Here is a 16303-nt window from a genome sequence, read left to right as displayed (position 1 = left end):
CTTCACCTTCACGGTTGGATCGTGGGATATCTCATCCAACAATTTGTAGCCTAGGAACTCGGAGGTGAGTTGACGGTGCCCCTTGCTTCGGTCGGCTTGCTCCAGCGGTATGCACGCGTGAGTGGCCACACAACTCTTCAACTCCTATTGCCCGGTTTCATGAATTTTTCTTCCACGAACCTTCCATTTGCAACCTTCTTTGTCACATTTGATGATGTACCGCACATTTTGGTCGGAATGACCAACAACATACGACCTATGGTTCCTAATGGCATAGTTACTCAACCAAATCTTGAACTCTTGCAAGCACCCAAACTTGATGCCTTTATTAAAATGAGCATTCTAGTCCTCATCCGAGGACCTTGGGTCAGCAACCTTAAGGCAAGGTGATGGTTCAACCAACCCCAATCTCATGCCACCATCAACAACAGCCTTGTCGGCAAGGCTAAGATCATGAAACAAAAGAGGTTCCTCTTTCCTTGCCATTGACCTTCTTGTAGACTTGATTTTCTTGCGCCGTGAATCCATCCTCGTCCAATTCTTCCTTTGGACCCTCGTTATCCGAGTCACATCCACACATACGCCTATAAGGGAGGTTACGGTCCATGTCTTGTTAGTACACACTGACATCCAAGTCACCAATGGGATGACAATGAATCTCTTGTTCCGCGTAAGCATCATCTTGAGCAATAGCATGATCATCAACAATATCAATAGCATCTTCATCAACATGAGCAAGAGCATCATCATCCACATGAGTAACAGGATCACCTGAACTACTATGGCTCTAGCATTGACCTCCTCTTCATCAACATGAGCAAAAGCATCATCATCCACATGAGCAATAGGATCGCGTCGAACTACTATGGCTCTAGCATTGACCTCTTGTTCATTGGGTTGGCTACTTGGTGGTTGGCTGGAAGAATTGTCGACATAGAACTTGACACTACCATCATGTAGTGGGGATGACACACTCCGGTTCAAGTCCAGTTGTAGGCGGGGAACTTCAACCTTTGTGGCAAACAATTCAAGTGACTTGTCTTGTGATCCCTCAACTTTATCCTTGTACACATTCCAATGCAAATCGGAGGTGATGGGCAGAGTCTTTAATCGGGACTTTACTCCAACTTCAACACCATACCTCCCAATAAGCTTCACCTCATCACTTGGGTTAATCCAATGTAACATGCTTCTCACTTTCACTACAACATCATCATAACTTGGCCTTGTGTCAAAAACCATGGGCTCCTCCCTTCCATCGGCATTTCCATTCAAAAATGCCGCCTTGTCCAAGTAATGCAAATTAACAAGTCTATCCATCTAAGAACAATGAAAAAAATTTATGTCATCCATGGGCCGGCCAATTCATAGAGATGAACTATCCACAATATGCATAGATTCAAGCAAGAAACTTGTATGCATTGCATTCAAACAACAGGACAAAAATTGTCAAAATTGCCTTAACCCTAACACTAACCCTAACCCTTCCAAAACAAAGCCACTAACCCTTGGCACAAGATCTTGCTACCCACCACAAAGCTAGGCACAACAAACACAAACATAGGCATAAATGCATCATAAATGCACAACAAGAGCAATAATTAGGGTTTCAAACAATGTGAGCAATCTAACATAAAATACATGATCCCAAGCAACCAAAAGAAGGGGGAGTGGGAGAGATACCTTGGGTGATGCAAATGCTCCGAATCCACCGAACAAATCTCTAGCAATGGAGAGAGATTTAGTGGGTGCTTTGGTGGGGGAGAAAGGGGGAAAGAGGATGAGCTCGAGAGGAAGAAGGATTGAGGGTGAATGGGTGGGTGGGGGCCCCACTAGCAACTTATCCACTACAGAGCCTACCACCAAGGTTGTTGGCGGTAGGATTGAGCTCCCTACCGTCAGGGTATCTGGCGGTAGGGCCCTTAACCACGTAGGCGGGCGCAAACGACCATCTATGGGCAGCCGTCAACCTTACCGCTGGGATGCTTGGCGGTAGCCTGTCCAACATTACTGTAGTGCTGTCTGACGGTAGTTGAAAGGGTCGAATCTCAAAATACTTTCAGCGGGGGTCAGATCCGGTTAAATTTACGGCAAAAAGTCAAAACACCAAATTTGGCCGCGGGCAGCCGCTGCCGTCACGCCTGCTTCTGGGAATGATGGCCGCGTAATTTTTTTTCTATGCTGTAGCCTGCAGGGTGGCCCATGCCATGCGCACGCGTCCCCTCCCAGACGCTTGACCGAGAGACCACCATGATTTGATTCTCTCTCCCCGACTATGATATCAGCTGCGCTCCACACAGCGAAGCCCGGAGGCGAAAAGGGGGCCGAGCAAGGCGGCTTCTGGACCGCCCGTCGATCCTCTTTTCACTCGGCAGTCCCCCTCGCATCCTCCAAAATCTCCCATTCCCCGGTTCGTTCCTAGGTGAGTCTCCACTTTCCACTCCCATGCTCGTTGTCGCAGATTCGCCGGTTCTGTTTCGTTTCGCGAATGAAGATGTCCATTTTTTGGGAGTTGTCAGGCGCTTGATCTGTGGGCTCGTGGGGGAGATATCCTAGCTGTTTAGATCCGAGGCATTATGGGCATCGATTTCTGCCCATGGCTTGTCTGTCCGCCTGTCTCTCGAGGATGGATTCAGAGTCACAGACACTGCCTTCCTGTTGTTTCATTTAGTATTACTAGTGTCGGTGATATTAATTACGGTTGCTCCGGATTTCCCCCCAGCAAAAGGGTTTCAATTATCATTTCAAGATGCAAGGGGGTTTCACTTGCTGTAACAATCGACCGCCGAGAAGCCTGAGATAATGTGATGTCTGAAAGCACACTAGTAAATTCCTTGTTGTTCAGTTGGTACAACAATGATTGTGGGTCTGACAATAAGATGCAACAATAAGTGGGTATAGTACGATTAGCAGCGTTTTCTGCTTGCGCAAATCTAGCATGATCCGGCAATGTTCTACCTGTTCCCTTTGTCAGGTTCTCATGAGCATGGAGGTGCTACATGATACAACAGGGAAGAAGGAAGCGGTTGTGTACTATATGGATGCCCCCTTGCCATATGCAATTGAAGAGAATTTCGGGGGATGCTTCTTTGAAGATGATGTTGATCTTGCACAAGTTCTCCAAGATCAGGTTTCGTGCCGTTCCCTGTCCGCATCTTATTTGGCTGTGTCCATCGTGTCTTGACCTGCGTGTTGTTGTCGTTACTCCTGTTATGCATTAGAAATCTCAGTCAGATGTTCTATCCTAGACATTTGTCCGTTGGGGAGGGTATGATGCTGCAGTTTTCTGTTGTCTTGTGCATAGTAATCTCAACCAAATGTTTTTCTATCCAAGGGCCAAAGCTGTTTATTTTTTTTATGTCAAGCTTGACCAGGTCTAGTAATATGAGTATATGACGTAGACCATTTCTAGCGGATCATATTTGTACCTATGTAGTTATCTTAAATCACACGCCATAAAAATGATTCATCTTTCATGACATTTATGATCGAAGGGCCAAAGCTTTTCATGACATTTACGCTGCAAAATTACAAACTAATTGCTTGTCGCCAGATCCAAATGGGTCATGGTTCACCAAATGACCAAATATGTGGAATCTTCATTTAAAGTGTTTAGGCGGAATTGATATATTTTTCTTGTTTGTAGCACAAACAGTGTAGTACAAAATATGACAGAACATTCTCATTAATTTGCCTATTGTCACACTCTGTTCAGGAAATAGTGTATCAATTAATCCAAGGAAATGATGGAAGTGGTTCATCTAGGACTCATTCAGATCCTAGTTCTAGTTGTGGCCATCCGCGAAAATCGAGTGGGCGAAGATTAACAAAAGGCGTAAATTATGAGTCACAGCTAGCTGTCGATGAAGCTTTAGCTAGAGACTTGCAGGCGATGGAGGACCAAATCGCCAAGGCAACAATAGATGACAAGAAGAGAAAAGAAGGTGATTAGTTGTCTGCTGGTACTCTTCTATAACTTGCAACTCAATATGGTACGCCTTTTAAATGTTGCCAACACCTGTTTAGGAAGAAAGCCCGTAAGTTCTTCAACATCCAACAATGGCAATACTTCTGTGAGCAGATCTTCTCAGGTATTTACTTTCGACAGCTTTGATTCTACAGATTTGCTTCGGATAATCTATTATATAACTAAAACAATGAAGATAAAGCCACCTTGTTATTCCATGTAGGCTAAATTATTTGGTCCGTTAATATATGGTGGGTCCTAATTATAACCGAGGAGATTTAAAATCTAACATCAAAGCTACATGCGTACATGTGTTTGCATCCAAACATTAAAGCTAATGTCCGACTTGGCCAGAAGTATTCAGATCGTATCGGAGTTGTATTGGCTGATGTCATGAAATAATCAAATGGGAAATCTTTTTGCTTTGTATATGCTTCACACGGATCATGACTAAGGTAAATCATATTTGTGTGGCCTCTGGCTCGGCAAGACAGACGTGGTGGCAATTTTCAAATTTGCATTTGTTTACTTTAGCTGTACAACTTTATTAGTGGAGAAAAACATAGATCTATCTACGCATAAAGTCTGGAATAAAAAGTAAAATAGTTATATTTATCTGATTTATCTGTGAATTCAACGTAAAACTAAAATGTGGAATAAAAATAAAATACAACTAAGGAACAAAGAATACCTACGACCCTCAACACGCTTCGTTCTTACACAGATGACATCCTAGAATACATGCAGTAAAACTTTTCTAACTCTGGGTATACTAAAAAATAATATTTACATTAGTCAAGTAAAAATACTACCTCCTCCTTCCATGTATACATGGCCAACTAGTCTTGTCTCAAATCAGACCTGTTTAAGTTTGATAAGTTCATAGAAAAATATCAGCATCTACAATGCCAAATAAATATCACCATATCTATTATGAAGTATGTTTTCGTAATATATTCATTGGGTGTTGTAGATGCGGATATATTTTTCCTACTATCTTGGTCAAATTTGAATAATTTTAACTTCAGAAAAGATTAATTGGCCTTGCATAAAATGGAAGGAAGGAGTATCATTTTGCGCGGATCTTTTTTCATAATACTGCATTTACAGTTTTATAATGTGTATTCATATGAAATACGATCATCAATGTTGTGTGCTGAAGACCGTGAAAATTAAGGCGTGTAAGAGTATAACACCATATAAAATTTAGCGACGCAAATATGTGGCGCACCTGCTAGTTATATTTTATTTAATGTGTTTTCCTCTATCTTGCCACTGTAGGTATTAACGGAGGATGGAGTTGATCCTGATAATATGACTTATGAGGTGTGTAGCATCAAGTGCTTTGTGTGGCCAGTATATTCCCTAATGTTCCATCAAGGGTTGTGCCCCACTACCAGTTAACTTTTGGTTCCCTGATATATTATCTTTGAAAGGACTCTTGTAGTCTTTGATGTGAATCGTGGATAACAATTGTATAGATATTATCTTGTTTATAGTAAGTAGTACGAAAAAACATAATACACATCCGTTTGTTTCGACATCTGTTAAGCTATGTTCTAAAAATGGGATGCTACATGCTATACCTCTTACTTCAATTTTTGAATCACTTGTGTATTACAGGAACTACAACAATTAGGGGAAACTATTGGGACTGAAAGTAAAGGGTTGCCAGAAGATGTGATAGCTCTCCTTAAGTCTTCAACATACAAAATTGGGATATTCTCAAGAAAGGAAAAACATGATGAGTATGTCCTCAAGCCTCGTTCACTTTTTTGTTGAACATGTGATATAAATTTGTGCATAATTGTCATGGACAGCTATGCACAAGTCACTCACCATTTTGTCCCAAGAACCTGCTTCACTGATTAGTCTATTGAGTAGTATCTTTGTAATCTTAAGGTTCATCATATGACATTGTGCCAGCATGTGATGTTCCTAGGGTGGAGTACTAGTTTCTATGTATGTTGTATATGCTCATATCAATCCATACTTTAAGTAACAAACTATATAAATATCCTCTTCTGTTAATGTTTAAACAAACAGATGTGTGATATGCTGTATGGCTTACAAGAACCGCGATAAGCTGACTACATTGCCCTGTCAGCATCAGTACCATCGAACTTGTGTTGCCAAATGGTTGAAGATCAATAAGGTAAGCTACCTTGCCTTTGCAGCTTTTGTAATTGATGCGTATTGCTTCCACAAGAACTTCTAGGGATTGTTGTAGTTTCTGTGAGCGTGACCAGATTGCTACTTCCCATATAATTGTTTCTTGCATCTTTATTCATTGTTAAATTCAATCAGACGTTAGCTCAGAATCCTTTGTCTACTTCCTGATATGTATCAGTGTATGCCAAGTGCAGTTTATTCTCCGTCCTGATAGGAAGGGAAGTTATGGCTAGAAATCTTGTTGATATAGTTTAGAGCAAATGATGGCGCTGGAAGAAACAGCTCATCTAATTGTTAATGATAGGGGAGCGGGTGTCCTGTAATGCTTGCTGTCGACAGTATGACCGTTTTCCTTCGCTGTTTTTTTTCTCTTGAGATGTTTGACTTCTGATCAGCTTAGTTCAATTCATTGTGCTGCGTTGACAGGTATGCCCCGTTTGCAACAAGGAGGTTTTTGGGTCGTGACAGCAAAGACCGTAGATTCACCCGACGGCCAATGTCAACATGCTTCAGAAAACGTTGCCACTTACGTGGGCAGCGAAAAAGGCAACATGATGTACTCTTTAGTTATCGTAAGATGAACCGGAGCTTCTGTTGCATCGCCAGCAAAATAAAGAAGGTAGATGCTCGTGTTGAGTTTAGCACTTTAGCTGTTATGTGACTTTTTTTTTTGCGGGGAAGCTGTTATGTGACTTGGAGTAATGTATTTCCCACGGGTTTCAAGCTTGGCGCCTCACTGTATTGAACCATACTACTGTATAGATTGTGAGTAGTCGTGACCTATTCCCTCAAAAAAGAAAAGGTGTAGTGGTGACCTCTGAGTGTTGTCTTTTTCCATGGCTTGGATGAATAGAGCTCTGATGGAACCGGACCTGGTCTGGGTTGTTAAGATTTTCTGGATTTTGACTTCTGAACCAACCTGATGGGACTCTCTTCTTAGCTACTCAAGGCTACAAGATAATCCTTCCATTTGTATATTAAATGGACATATAAGTATGTTGGAGAAAAGGGGACAAGCATGACGTTCACCGGAATAAAATTGCACACACGCAACAACCCTAGTAGCCAGTAAAATATGGCTAGTTCATAATTGGTGGCCACATAGTACAAAAATTCTAAGCTGATATGCACGGATTAGTTTTTGCTGGATATGTACGGATTAGTTTTTTTTTCCAGTTGATATGCATAGTAGTTAGCTTATTCGAATGATAAGTGCCACACGTCAGGTGCGTGACACTCTGGCCCTGATGTTTTTCGATGGCAACTTCAGTCATGCAAGGATAGCAAATCCAGTGACACACAAGTTTCTATAAAAAAAACTGAAATACGGAAGTTGTCATGCTTGTCAACTAAAGTTGTCATCCTCGCTTAACTAAATTTGCCATCGAAAACTTCCAGAGTTGCCATGTGCTCGTACCTGATGTTCGACACTTATCATGGTCCTTAACTTAAGGGTTGATAAGGATTCAATGGTCCCATCGCAGTTAGAGCAAGCATCTAGATAGTCCTAATCTCTTCTTCTCAGTCTATTAGCAGTCCATAGTCTGTTCTACATTACTGTCCAAACGGAAAAGTTAATTTTCATCTCCGCATTTATGCTTCAAACTTTGTCAAGGTGCGGCTTCGGATGCATGAAAGAAACTGCACTCCATAGGCAAACTTGGCCATGTACATCTCATTAGCAGCAATCTTCCATGTAATCTCATCAGCCCTCGTCCATCAGAGTGATGTTTCGAACCTTAGTCCAAAGAGATATGAAGGAATCCATCACGACAGCAGAGTTAATCCTCCGTAAACTCCTCCTCCAATTCCATGAGCTTAAAGCCTCTCTCACCGTAATGCCCTTATCCCTTGAGAGCCCCAAAAGAGCTGACATCATTTCCATTGCAGCTTGCCCATGTGGCCATCTATGTTTCTAGAAACTCACTTCTTCCCCATTCCGAAAGCCTACGTCATCTTATTATACTTGCTTGGTGGAGAGAGAAGAAGAAGATGGGCTAGCATGCATGCATCGATGTACATCTCTCTACTAGGAGTAGTACCACTACTACTAGCCTCCTGCTCACACGGTCACGAAGATTACTACTTGTGGCATGCCTACCGCCAGGGTATTTTTCATGTTAAGTTAGCGTGACAGCGCAGTTAAGTCCTGCCGCCGAGACTCGTGGCGGTAGGCAGTTATACCTTACAGCTAAACAATATGGTTGTAGAAAAAAAATGTTAGATCTCAAATTTTTTGAGATCAGAATCAAATCTTCAAATCTGGGCCGTCGACGTTTAGAAGTGGATAGGGCAGGCGTGGCCGGCTGACTCGGATCCGTACTTGTGGGCCAATGGAAAAATGTTTCGTATTGCTCGGCTCCACCTTGCCCGTGACCCAGAGGTTAAGGCCGGTCGGCTCCTTCCTGATTAGACACCGGCATGTGGGTCCCTAGTGGTTAACCATTGTCTCACAAAACGCTGCTCCTATGAGACGTCTCTTCTAAAAAATCCAAGTGGCAAAATAACATCATAGCAAAGATAAGAACTCCGCCATTTAAAAAAAGGGGGGGATAAGAACTCGTGCACAAGATCGACGATGCACATGGACGCCCCGGAGGCTGCCGACAGAAGGATGGCGACCGATAGCCGCTGGGAAGCTCGAAAAATATATGGAGACAATGTTGGTCGATCATGCAGATGATATATAAATATATAATCGCCCGTGATTTCGTAGCGTCCAAAACACGCTCAGACGGGGAGCCTATCCGGTGGAAATCTCTTCAAAGCGAAATTTGCACACCAAACATTTGGACGGTAGCCGGTCCAAGGATATGCATGGCCATGGCCTCAATCTTTCAGCTCATGTCAGGCGCACGCGTCGCGACGATGCGCTTCGATCCTTATCGGCTTCCACACGTACAGGATAATTCTTACCGTCTCGCGCTCTCGTCCTGCTCCGGAAGAGAACAAGCTTCATTCCTCCTGCCATTTTGTTGCCAATCAGCATGCATGATTGGACGCAAGGGCCAAGGGGTGTGCTTGACCTAGCTGCGATATGGATGTGAGCGGTCCAGCTGGATATTTTAGGGATCTCAGTCCGGCGCAATCATCGATCAGAGACGTACGTACGTATATATCCTTTTCAAGCTTACCATTCTCGAGTATTCCTTTGGGTCGTTTGGCCCCTTGCGACTGCCAACGGTCAGATTAGTGCTACGTGCTAATGCATGCAGTCGATCGATGTATCTATTCTATTGTAAGCAGACATGCCAACATTTCGTCTCGTCTCGCATCCTCATCCGCTCTCTGGCTGCTTTCGATCTGATATGGGTCCACGGCCAACCAAATTATGGTGCTATGGTGCCAATTTCTCTCATCCTTCACCCCCGCTCAAACGAACAATGATGGTGTTGTCTAGTGTGTAAATGGGCTGGTTTTCTGGCGTTGGGGGTATTAGGATTGCTTGGTTGAAACGACAAGTGTACACACACACTGGTTCCATTTCACACAAGGCTCGTTTGGTAAAAAAAAAGAGGTTCAATTTCGCATTTTCAAACACCGGCGCGGGAGCTGGAAAATCATGATCTGTTCGCTTGCAATAAAAGGATTTAAGAAATTTTTGATATTAAAAAAATGATTCAGGAAAATCTCGACGAACATGAAAATAGGAAGGGCCTATTCATCAAGCGAATGAAGAAGAACATTTTAGTTTCGGTCAAAATTGCACCGCGTGTTCTCCTTCTTCTTCCTCCTATAGCGCCGCCCCCCTATGTCGCTCGCCATTGCCACTTGTGGCTGCCCCCTTAGTGGTGCGCCACCCGACCATACCTCTAAAGTCCACAATTCTCCTGCACCCGAAGCCATTCCAGATCTAGTAGGGGTATCGTGGGTGCCATGGCAACCCCTCTCAAAACATGCAAAAACAATTTTACCTCCCTTAGGCTAAGCTCGATATCATCATGGGTCAAAGTCTACATTTGCCACCACTTGAACCCATCAATGCTCTTTCTTTACTTCGCTGGTGACACCGCGGTCAACCACGTCATCCTTTTCTCCTACGAGGTTACTCGAGTGCCGCCTTCCTCTTTGCTAATCGACTGGATATTTTTTTTCCTGGCTGCCCGATGTTTAGTAAATGCACTCTATTTTTTAGAACAATCCTCTAGGCTTTATTAATCATGAGAAACAGTTATAGGTATTTGCACTTCGAATGGAGAACCCAACCACAAGTGACGACCATGATTAAGAGAAAGACAAAACCTAGCAAAATTGTGAGCATCAACATTTGTGTATATTCCCTCAAAAAAACATTTGTGTATACTATTACCTTTTTTTAGGGATTGTGTATATTATTACTTCATCTTGTATACTCCTATAATACGCACAACTTGTGTGTTCTTGAAACAAAATATACTCCTATTATATTCTGAAAGTAGGAATACTGCTCCGCACTACTCAACCAGCCATGTTCCCGACTCGAAGCCACGTTCAGATCACAAACCTACCTCCATGCAATAGATAAACACTGTAAATCCAACCTGATCCGTTTAGAGGCCCAAAGATTGGCACTCCCCACTACAACAATAGCCACTTCAACTTATATACCTGTCCTAAAAAGTGCGCTCCTACAGGCCCATGCCAGCGTCCGTCTGCCTCCGTTAAATCCCCCAGTCCAGAAATCTCCTCGCCTCCCCTCCAATCCGAGAAACAATGGCGGAATCCCTCGTGGGCGGTTCCACCCCTCTCCCCGTCTGAAGCGTACTTGTGTCTCAGCTCGATTCGGTGCCGTGTCTGCCCGAGAATCTGAGGGCCGGCGGCAGATTTGGTCGCCAAGTTCCGAGCTTTCCGTCGGGCTGGCGCTTCGGGACACAGGCGCGGCGGATCGTTTTGGCTCCGGATGAAGGCTTCTTCGCCGCAGGTTCGCTGATCCGAAGCGGAATTGGCGGCCCTCCAACCGTCGCCGCCGGATAGGCATCCACCTGGAAGGGATTGGGGGCTGAAGCCGAACAAGTTCTGAAACTTTTCCGTGCCCTGGAGCAATCTGTCGTTGAATCGCTTGCCAATTGGTTGCGGCTTGGAGAGCAGATGGGGGCGGGGGCTTCGAACATGGAAGGGTCGGAGGGGTGGGGTCAGACGTCGCTGGGCGACATGCCGGAGAGCTGCGTGGCACCCGTGCTGCTCTACCTCGACCCGCCGGAGATATGCCTCGTCGCCCGCCTCAATCGGGCGTTCCGCGGCGCCGCCTCCGCCGACTGCGTCTGGGCCACCAAGCTTCCCGCCAACTACCGGTACCTCGCCGCCCTCGCCGCGGCGGCCGACGACGATAGCAGCAGCGACGGCTCAGTGGAGGGCAATGGTAGGTGCTCCTCCTCCGTGGCGACCAAGAAGGAGAAGTACGCACGCCTGTGCAGGCCAACCCCCTTCGATGGGGGCACCAAGGTAGCTTAATCTCTTTTTTACAGTTTCAACTTGTACGTACTTGTTGCAAACCAACTAGTACAGCTTGCTTTAAGCATGTTGATTGAATAGTTTGCTCCTTGTACTTGTTGCAAACCAACTTGTACAGCTTGCTTTCATGACAAAAAAGTGTGTTCCTTGGAAGAGAGGATCTAGAAGAGTAGATTTGGTTTGTGTGCAATGAATCTGAGATGTTGACAGGGATGTTTCTGAGAATTTAGATTATGGATTGCTTGGTTGCTTATGTGGGCTGGATTGCTAGTAGGCTCATAAAGACCCAGATATATGGAACAGTAGTTTTCCTTTCATGCGTCAGTGTGTATTGGTCTCTGTTTTCCTTCTTTGTTTATGTTTGCTGTCTTGGATGGTGTTTATTCTTCGCTTTCTGGTACTTATGCTGAAATTATTACTTGACTGAAAACACCTCTGTAGGAATTTTGGATCCAAAAGAGCAAGGGTGGTCTTTGCATGTCAATCTCCTCAAAAGCTTTGGCGATTACCGGTATTGATGATCGGCGGTATTGGAGCCACCTTACCACAGACGAGTCCAGGTACTTCCGTCTTGCTAAGTTTTGGGTTAAAAGTTACTCCATGGGAAGTTAAGGTTGAATTCCGTCTAAACTTTCTTTGCGTGGAAAACCTGTTCAGATTTTCGTTCTAATTGAAAATTTGAGTAATTTTTCCTAGAACATACTACATAGCAAATTTGAGCATGGCAGAACGGAATTTCTCTGTTGCGTCATAGTTTTCTAAAATGTCCTATTGTATGGAGGTGAAGTCTTCGGATGCCTGTGCTCATTCGTGTGTGCCACTGTATAGTTGGTATGACCGTTTCCTGTTATTGAATAGTATAGGAATAACATGCGTTGTTTGCCCTCTGCTGCCGACAAGGCCCTATTCCTCGATTGTAAGGATGTTTTGACTTTCAATTCTTCCCCATAACCATAAGGTGCATCAGAGTAGGCACTAGCTATGGTAAAAGTAGAGAATGCTGACTTGGGAATGTGATTGGTATGTCTTGGTGGTTGATTAGAATGTCGGGGTTTGGTAGTTCATAGATGGGAAATTAGAGATCATTAGTTTCTTCTGGTTGTGCACTCTAAGAGATGCTACAAAGCTCATAGTCGTAACAGGAGCTCATTTCTGTGATAAAGGTCTATTTCGGTTTATCTGTTGCACTAGTATGTCATTCAGTGGCGGTGCTAGGAGTGGAAGCTAGTGATGTCAAAGCTATATGCATACCCATATATGTTGATAAATTTTTGTTAAATTCAAGTGTATTAGTGCAGCTATCACAAATTTTGTGATGTCACTTGACATCATAAACAACACGTAGCACCACCACTGATGTCATTCCTTTGGTCTTGTGATGAGATATAGTCATATAGACAATCTTGGAGCCAATCATCATATTGCATATTGCCAGACCTAACACTTCAGTCTTGTGATAAAACATCTAGGTGTATCCTAGCTTCTACTCTGGTTATTGATTTATTTCTGATGCAAATCGTACCACTAAAAACAATGTGATGATGTGATTTATGGGCTGAATCCTTATATGCCCCTGAAAAGTTGCGCCACCCCCTTTCTGTCTATGACATGTGGGCCTATGGATATATGTTTTTTTTTTTTTTGCAAAGGCATATGAGGTTTCACCTTTTTATTTTTTGGTGTGTACATGACTAGTGCATTGAGTATGGTTTTATCTTTGTTCTGCTCAAGCATGTAGTTGCTTCATTGCGCTATTGATTGATCTAGCATCAAGCTTAAAAAGCGCTCTTGACACTTGTAGTTTCACGCATCCGTACTTTCTCTTCCGATGTCCTTTTGTATGGTCATCGTTACAGTTACTAGATAAGTGACTGCTAAACACAACACGCTAAACTGCTAGCTTTTTCTGTTACAGATTCCATAGTGTTGCCTACCTTCAGCAAATATGGTGGCTGGAGGTAGCTGGGGAGATTGATTTCTGCTTCCCTGCTGGCTCATATAGCCTTCTCTTCCGGCTCCACTTGGGCCGGCCACACAAGCGCATGGGCCGTCGGGTCTATGACTCTGAGCTCATCTACGGTTGGGACATTAAACCGACACGGTTTCAGCTCTCAACTTCAGATGGCCAGCACACAACATCCGACTACCATCTAGATGGACCAGGACACTGGATCCTTTACCATGTCGGTGATTTTGTCATATCGAGTTCGGATGAGTTGATCAAGCTCAAGTTCTCTATGATACAGATTGATTGCACGCACACAAAAGGTGGCCTATGTGTCGACTCTGTTTTCATTTATCCTAAGGATCATCAGCCCGAGGAGTGCATACGCAAGTAATTTTGCAAACATGCTGTATCACTCCATGTGGCAACTGATAGGCGGTGCCTAGCCTTTTTCATAGCCATTCTCGTCCTAAGCCCGTTGTAAATATTCCTTCATTTTTCTGATGGTTTTGCATGAACCTGGAGTCATGTTATGTATTCTTTGTAGTGATAGCTAAATAAGTTGGGGTCAGGAGGATTTAGATGTAGGTGGTGATGTATGATTAGAGTGGTAGGTGTTCATCTGTAGAAAGAGCAGTTTCATTTGTTCGTCATTGTTGTAGTGATGTTTTTGTAAATACATTTTCCTGGATCCTGTCTCTACTTCGTTGAACCTAGTTATTTCTCAACACTTGTCTAAAAAAATCACTTTGGATAAAGTGTAACCCGCTCTTTGCTTCCCATGTGTCGTGATACAACGAAAACGGAGAATGGGAGCTCCAGGCTTTTGTGGGTAAATTCTTTGTGTTTTAAAAATGAGAATTCAAGCTGAAACGACTTTCGAACCATTCGCCTGAATTATGAGAAGTTTTCACATATGTGTTCCTCGCGTAAACACCTTTGAAACTAGGTAGGTTTGTGATTTTGTACATGCAAGTGTTCTTTCCATGTTGGTGTGTACTTTCCCACGGACATGGCAGTACACATGCACTTGTGTCACATCCCAAAATTTTCAAATTTGGTTGTGAACATGATATTCATATGCATAGCATGATTTCAGTACATTTTGGATATTTTTGGAATTAATTTGGCTACTTTGGAAAACCTATTTAATTTTGAGATTTATTTAATAGCCACATTAAGACCTCTTGCATAAAAATAAATTTCCAAAATTGCATCAAGGGCTGGAAATGTTTCCAAAATTGCATCAAGGGCTGGAAATATTTTTCATATGATATATGTGAGCCCTAGTGTTTGTTTGAATTTTCTGGAGTCCAAAGAAATTGAACTGGAATGAATTTGGGCCAATTCAAATTCAATTCCATACAGTAGAAAAAGAGAAAGAAAAGAAAAAAAAATGACCCAGCCAGGCCAGGCAGCCCAGCAGGCCGAGCCAACCCCGCAGCCCACTGGTACGTGCGCGATCTAATCACGGCCATCCACTCAAGATCCAATGGCAGCCACGTCCCGTGTTGCCTCTTTTTTCTCTCACTGACAGCATGACCCACCTGTCAACTCCATCGGGCACCTCGCACACAACGGCCACATCCCACAACCGCCGGGGCTGACTTGTTATTGAATCTTTTGATGTTTGAGGCTTTAATTATACGAGACATTTTCTAACCTCACATGGTAACACTCATATTCTAGTTGATATTGAGTATGTTACTAAATGGGTAGAAGCTTCCAACTAAAAATGATTTATCATAGGATTTTCATGAAAATAAATAAAAATGTTATATTTATCAGGGAGATGTCTGAACTGCAGTTGGCAATCACGCGCGGCAGTTTTACGTTTGCATGGCAGCCCGTGTGCCATAAATACGCAGCCTACCCTTGAACAGGATCCTCTAACATCAAGGAGAGAGGTCAGTTAAGCTACAGTGCAAACTAGTGCGAAGCAACGAAGGAAAGCCAGAGGTACTGTAGCAAACACTGTATCAAACACTGTATGAATCTACTATAGCAGGTACTGTGAAGCAAAGAAGGAAAGCCAGAGCTACTGTAGCGACACGGTATGCAAACGCTCTTATATTTTTTTACAAAGGGAGTAGACAAAACACTGACTACAATTGCAATAAAAATGTACATCCGAAAAATTCCAAAAACTAACTCTACCAAATGATCATTCAGAAACTTGAGCACATCAGCTGATATAACCAATTGAAACTAGGTCTCATCAGTGTCTTGTGAAACAGCATACCCCCCCTGCTATGAATGCCGACAGATGGAGGAATGAGATTCCTGCTTAGTTATGCAATACTCCCTCCGTTCCCTTTTATAAGACGTTTCACACATTTCAGACACACACAAAACAGTTCAAACTGGACTGGCTAAAACGTCTTTTAAAAAAGAACAGAGAGAGTAGCATATTAGTAAATCCTCTAACTTTCTATTAGAATGCTAAAGGAAGCAATTAAACTAACATGCATGCTCAATCGTGTATAAGGAAATGCTACTGTAGATGATAACACTGGAAGAAAGGATCAATTGCCACGAGGTATATAGCCAGACATGTAATAATGATTGGTGGATTAGATATGTACAAGAGACAACTAAGAAAAGTGGAAGGGTATGGAAATGATTGCACGGACAAGAAAAAGAGACCCGCAAAAGAGAATGGCAACACATAGACCACAAGAGGCCATGCTTGCTTAATTAAATTTCTCATATAAAATTACCACAACAACAACAACAAAGCCTTTATAAAATTACCACATTTATCAAAATCTACCAGACACGACAAATCA

General features: G+C 43.1%; 2 protein-coding genes across 3 annotated transcripts; both read left to right on the top strand.

The window, feature by feature from the left end:
- The first annotated feature begins 2251 nt into the window (after nt 1–2251).
- Nucleotides 2252–6998, top strand: LOC119365163 (E3 ubiquitin ligase BIG BROTHER-related-like). The gene is made up of 8 exons (XM_037630759.1): nt 2252–2422; nt 2975–3130; nt 3716–3944; nt 4027–4091; nt 5249–5293; nt 5591–5715; nt 6014–6122; nt 6566–6998. Exons 2-8 carry the CDS (start codon nt 2981–2983, stop codon nt 6602–6604), a joined length of 762 nt encoding a protein of 253 aa, XP_037486656.1. The 5' UTR covers nt 2252–2422; nt 2975–2980; the 3' UTR covers nt 6605–6998.
- Nucleotides 6999–10597: 3599 nt separating this feature from the next.
- LOC119365159 (F-box protein PP2-A13-like) lies at nt 10598–15597 on the top strand. 2 transcript variants are annotated; one of them, XM_037630757.1, is made up of 3 exons: nt 10598–11560; nt 12011–12129; nt 15303–15597. In XM_037630757.1, exons 1-3 carry the CDS (start codon nt 11207–11209, stop codon nt 15391–15393), a joined length of 564 nt encoding a protein of 187 aa, XP_037486654.1. In that variant the 5' UTR covers nt 10598–11206; the 3' UTR covers nt 15394–15597. The 2 variants fall into 2 exon arrangements, with proteins under 2 accessions (XP_037486654.1, XP_037486653.1); XM_037630756.1 differs by lacking the exon at nt 15303–15597 and adding an exon at nt 13485–14238 and having other exon boundaries at nt 10617–11560.
- The last annotated feature ends 706 nt before the right edge of the window (nt 15598–16303 follow it).

This window comes from Triticum dicoccoides, chromosome 2B (genome assembly GCF_002162155.2).
Source record: "Triticum dicoccoides isolate Atlit2015 ecotype Zavitan chromosome 2B, WEW_v2.0, whole genome shotgun sequence".
NCBI classification, from domain to species: domain Eukaryota; kingdom Viridiplantae; phylum Streptophyta; class Magnoliopsida; order Poales; family Poaceae; genus Triticum; species Triticum dicoccoides.
The sequence above is the reverse complement of the archived record's forward strand: the minus strand, read 5'-3'. Positions and strand labels throughout refer to the sequence as shown.

Bases quoted from the DNA above. Each gene is read 5' to 3' on its own strand.
- LOC119365163 (XM_037630759.1), top strand. From the start codon at position 2,981: ATGAGCATGGAGGTGCTACATGATACAACAGGGAAGAAGGAAGCGGTT. The intron at 3,945-4,026 runs GTGATTAGTTGT...ACACCTGTTTAG, and splicing joins TGACAAGAAGAGAAAAGAAG to GAAGAAAGCCCGTAAGTTCT. The intron at 5,294-5,590 runs GTGTGTAGCATC...TGTGTATTACAG, and splicing joins CTGATAATATGACTTATGAG to GAACTACAACAATTAGGGGA.
- LOC119365159 (XM_037630756.1), top strand. From the start codon at position 11,207: ATGGGGGCGGGGGCTTCGAACATGGAAGGGTCGGAGGGGTGGGGTCAG. The intron at 11,561-12,010 runs GTAGCTTAATCT...ACACCTCTGTAG, and splicing joins CCTTCGATGGGGGCACCAAG to GAATTTTGGATCCAAAAGAG. The intron at 12,130-13,484 runs GTACTTCCGTCT...TTTCTGTTACAG, and splicing joins CTTACCACAGACGAGTCCAG to ATTCCATAGTGTTGCCTACC.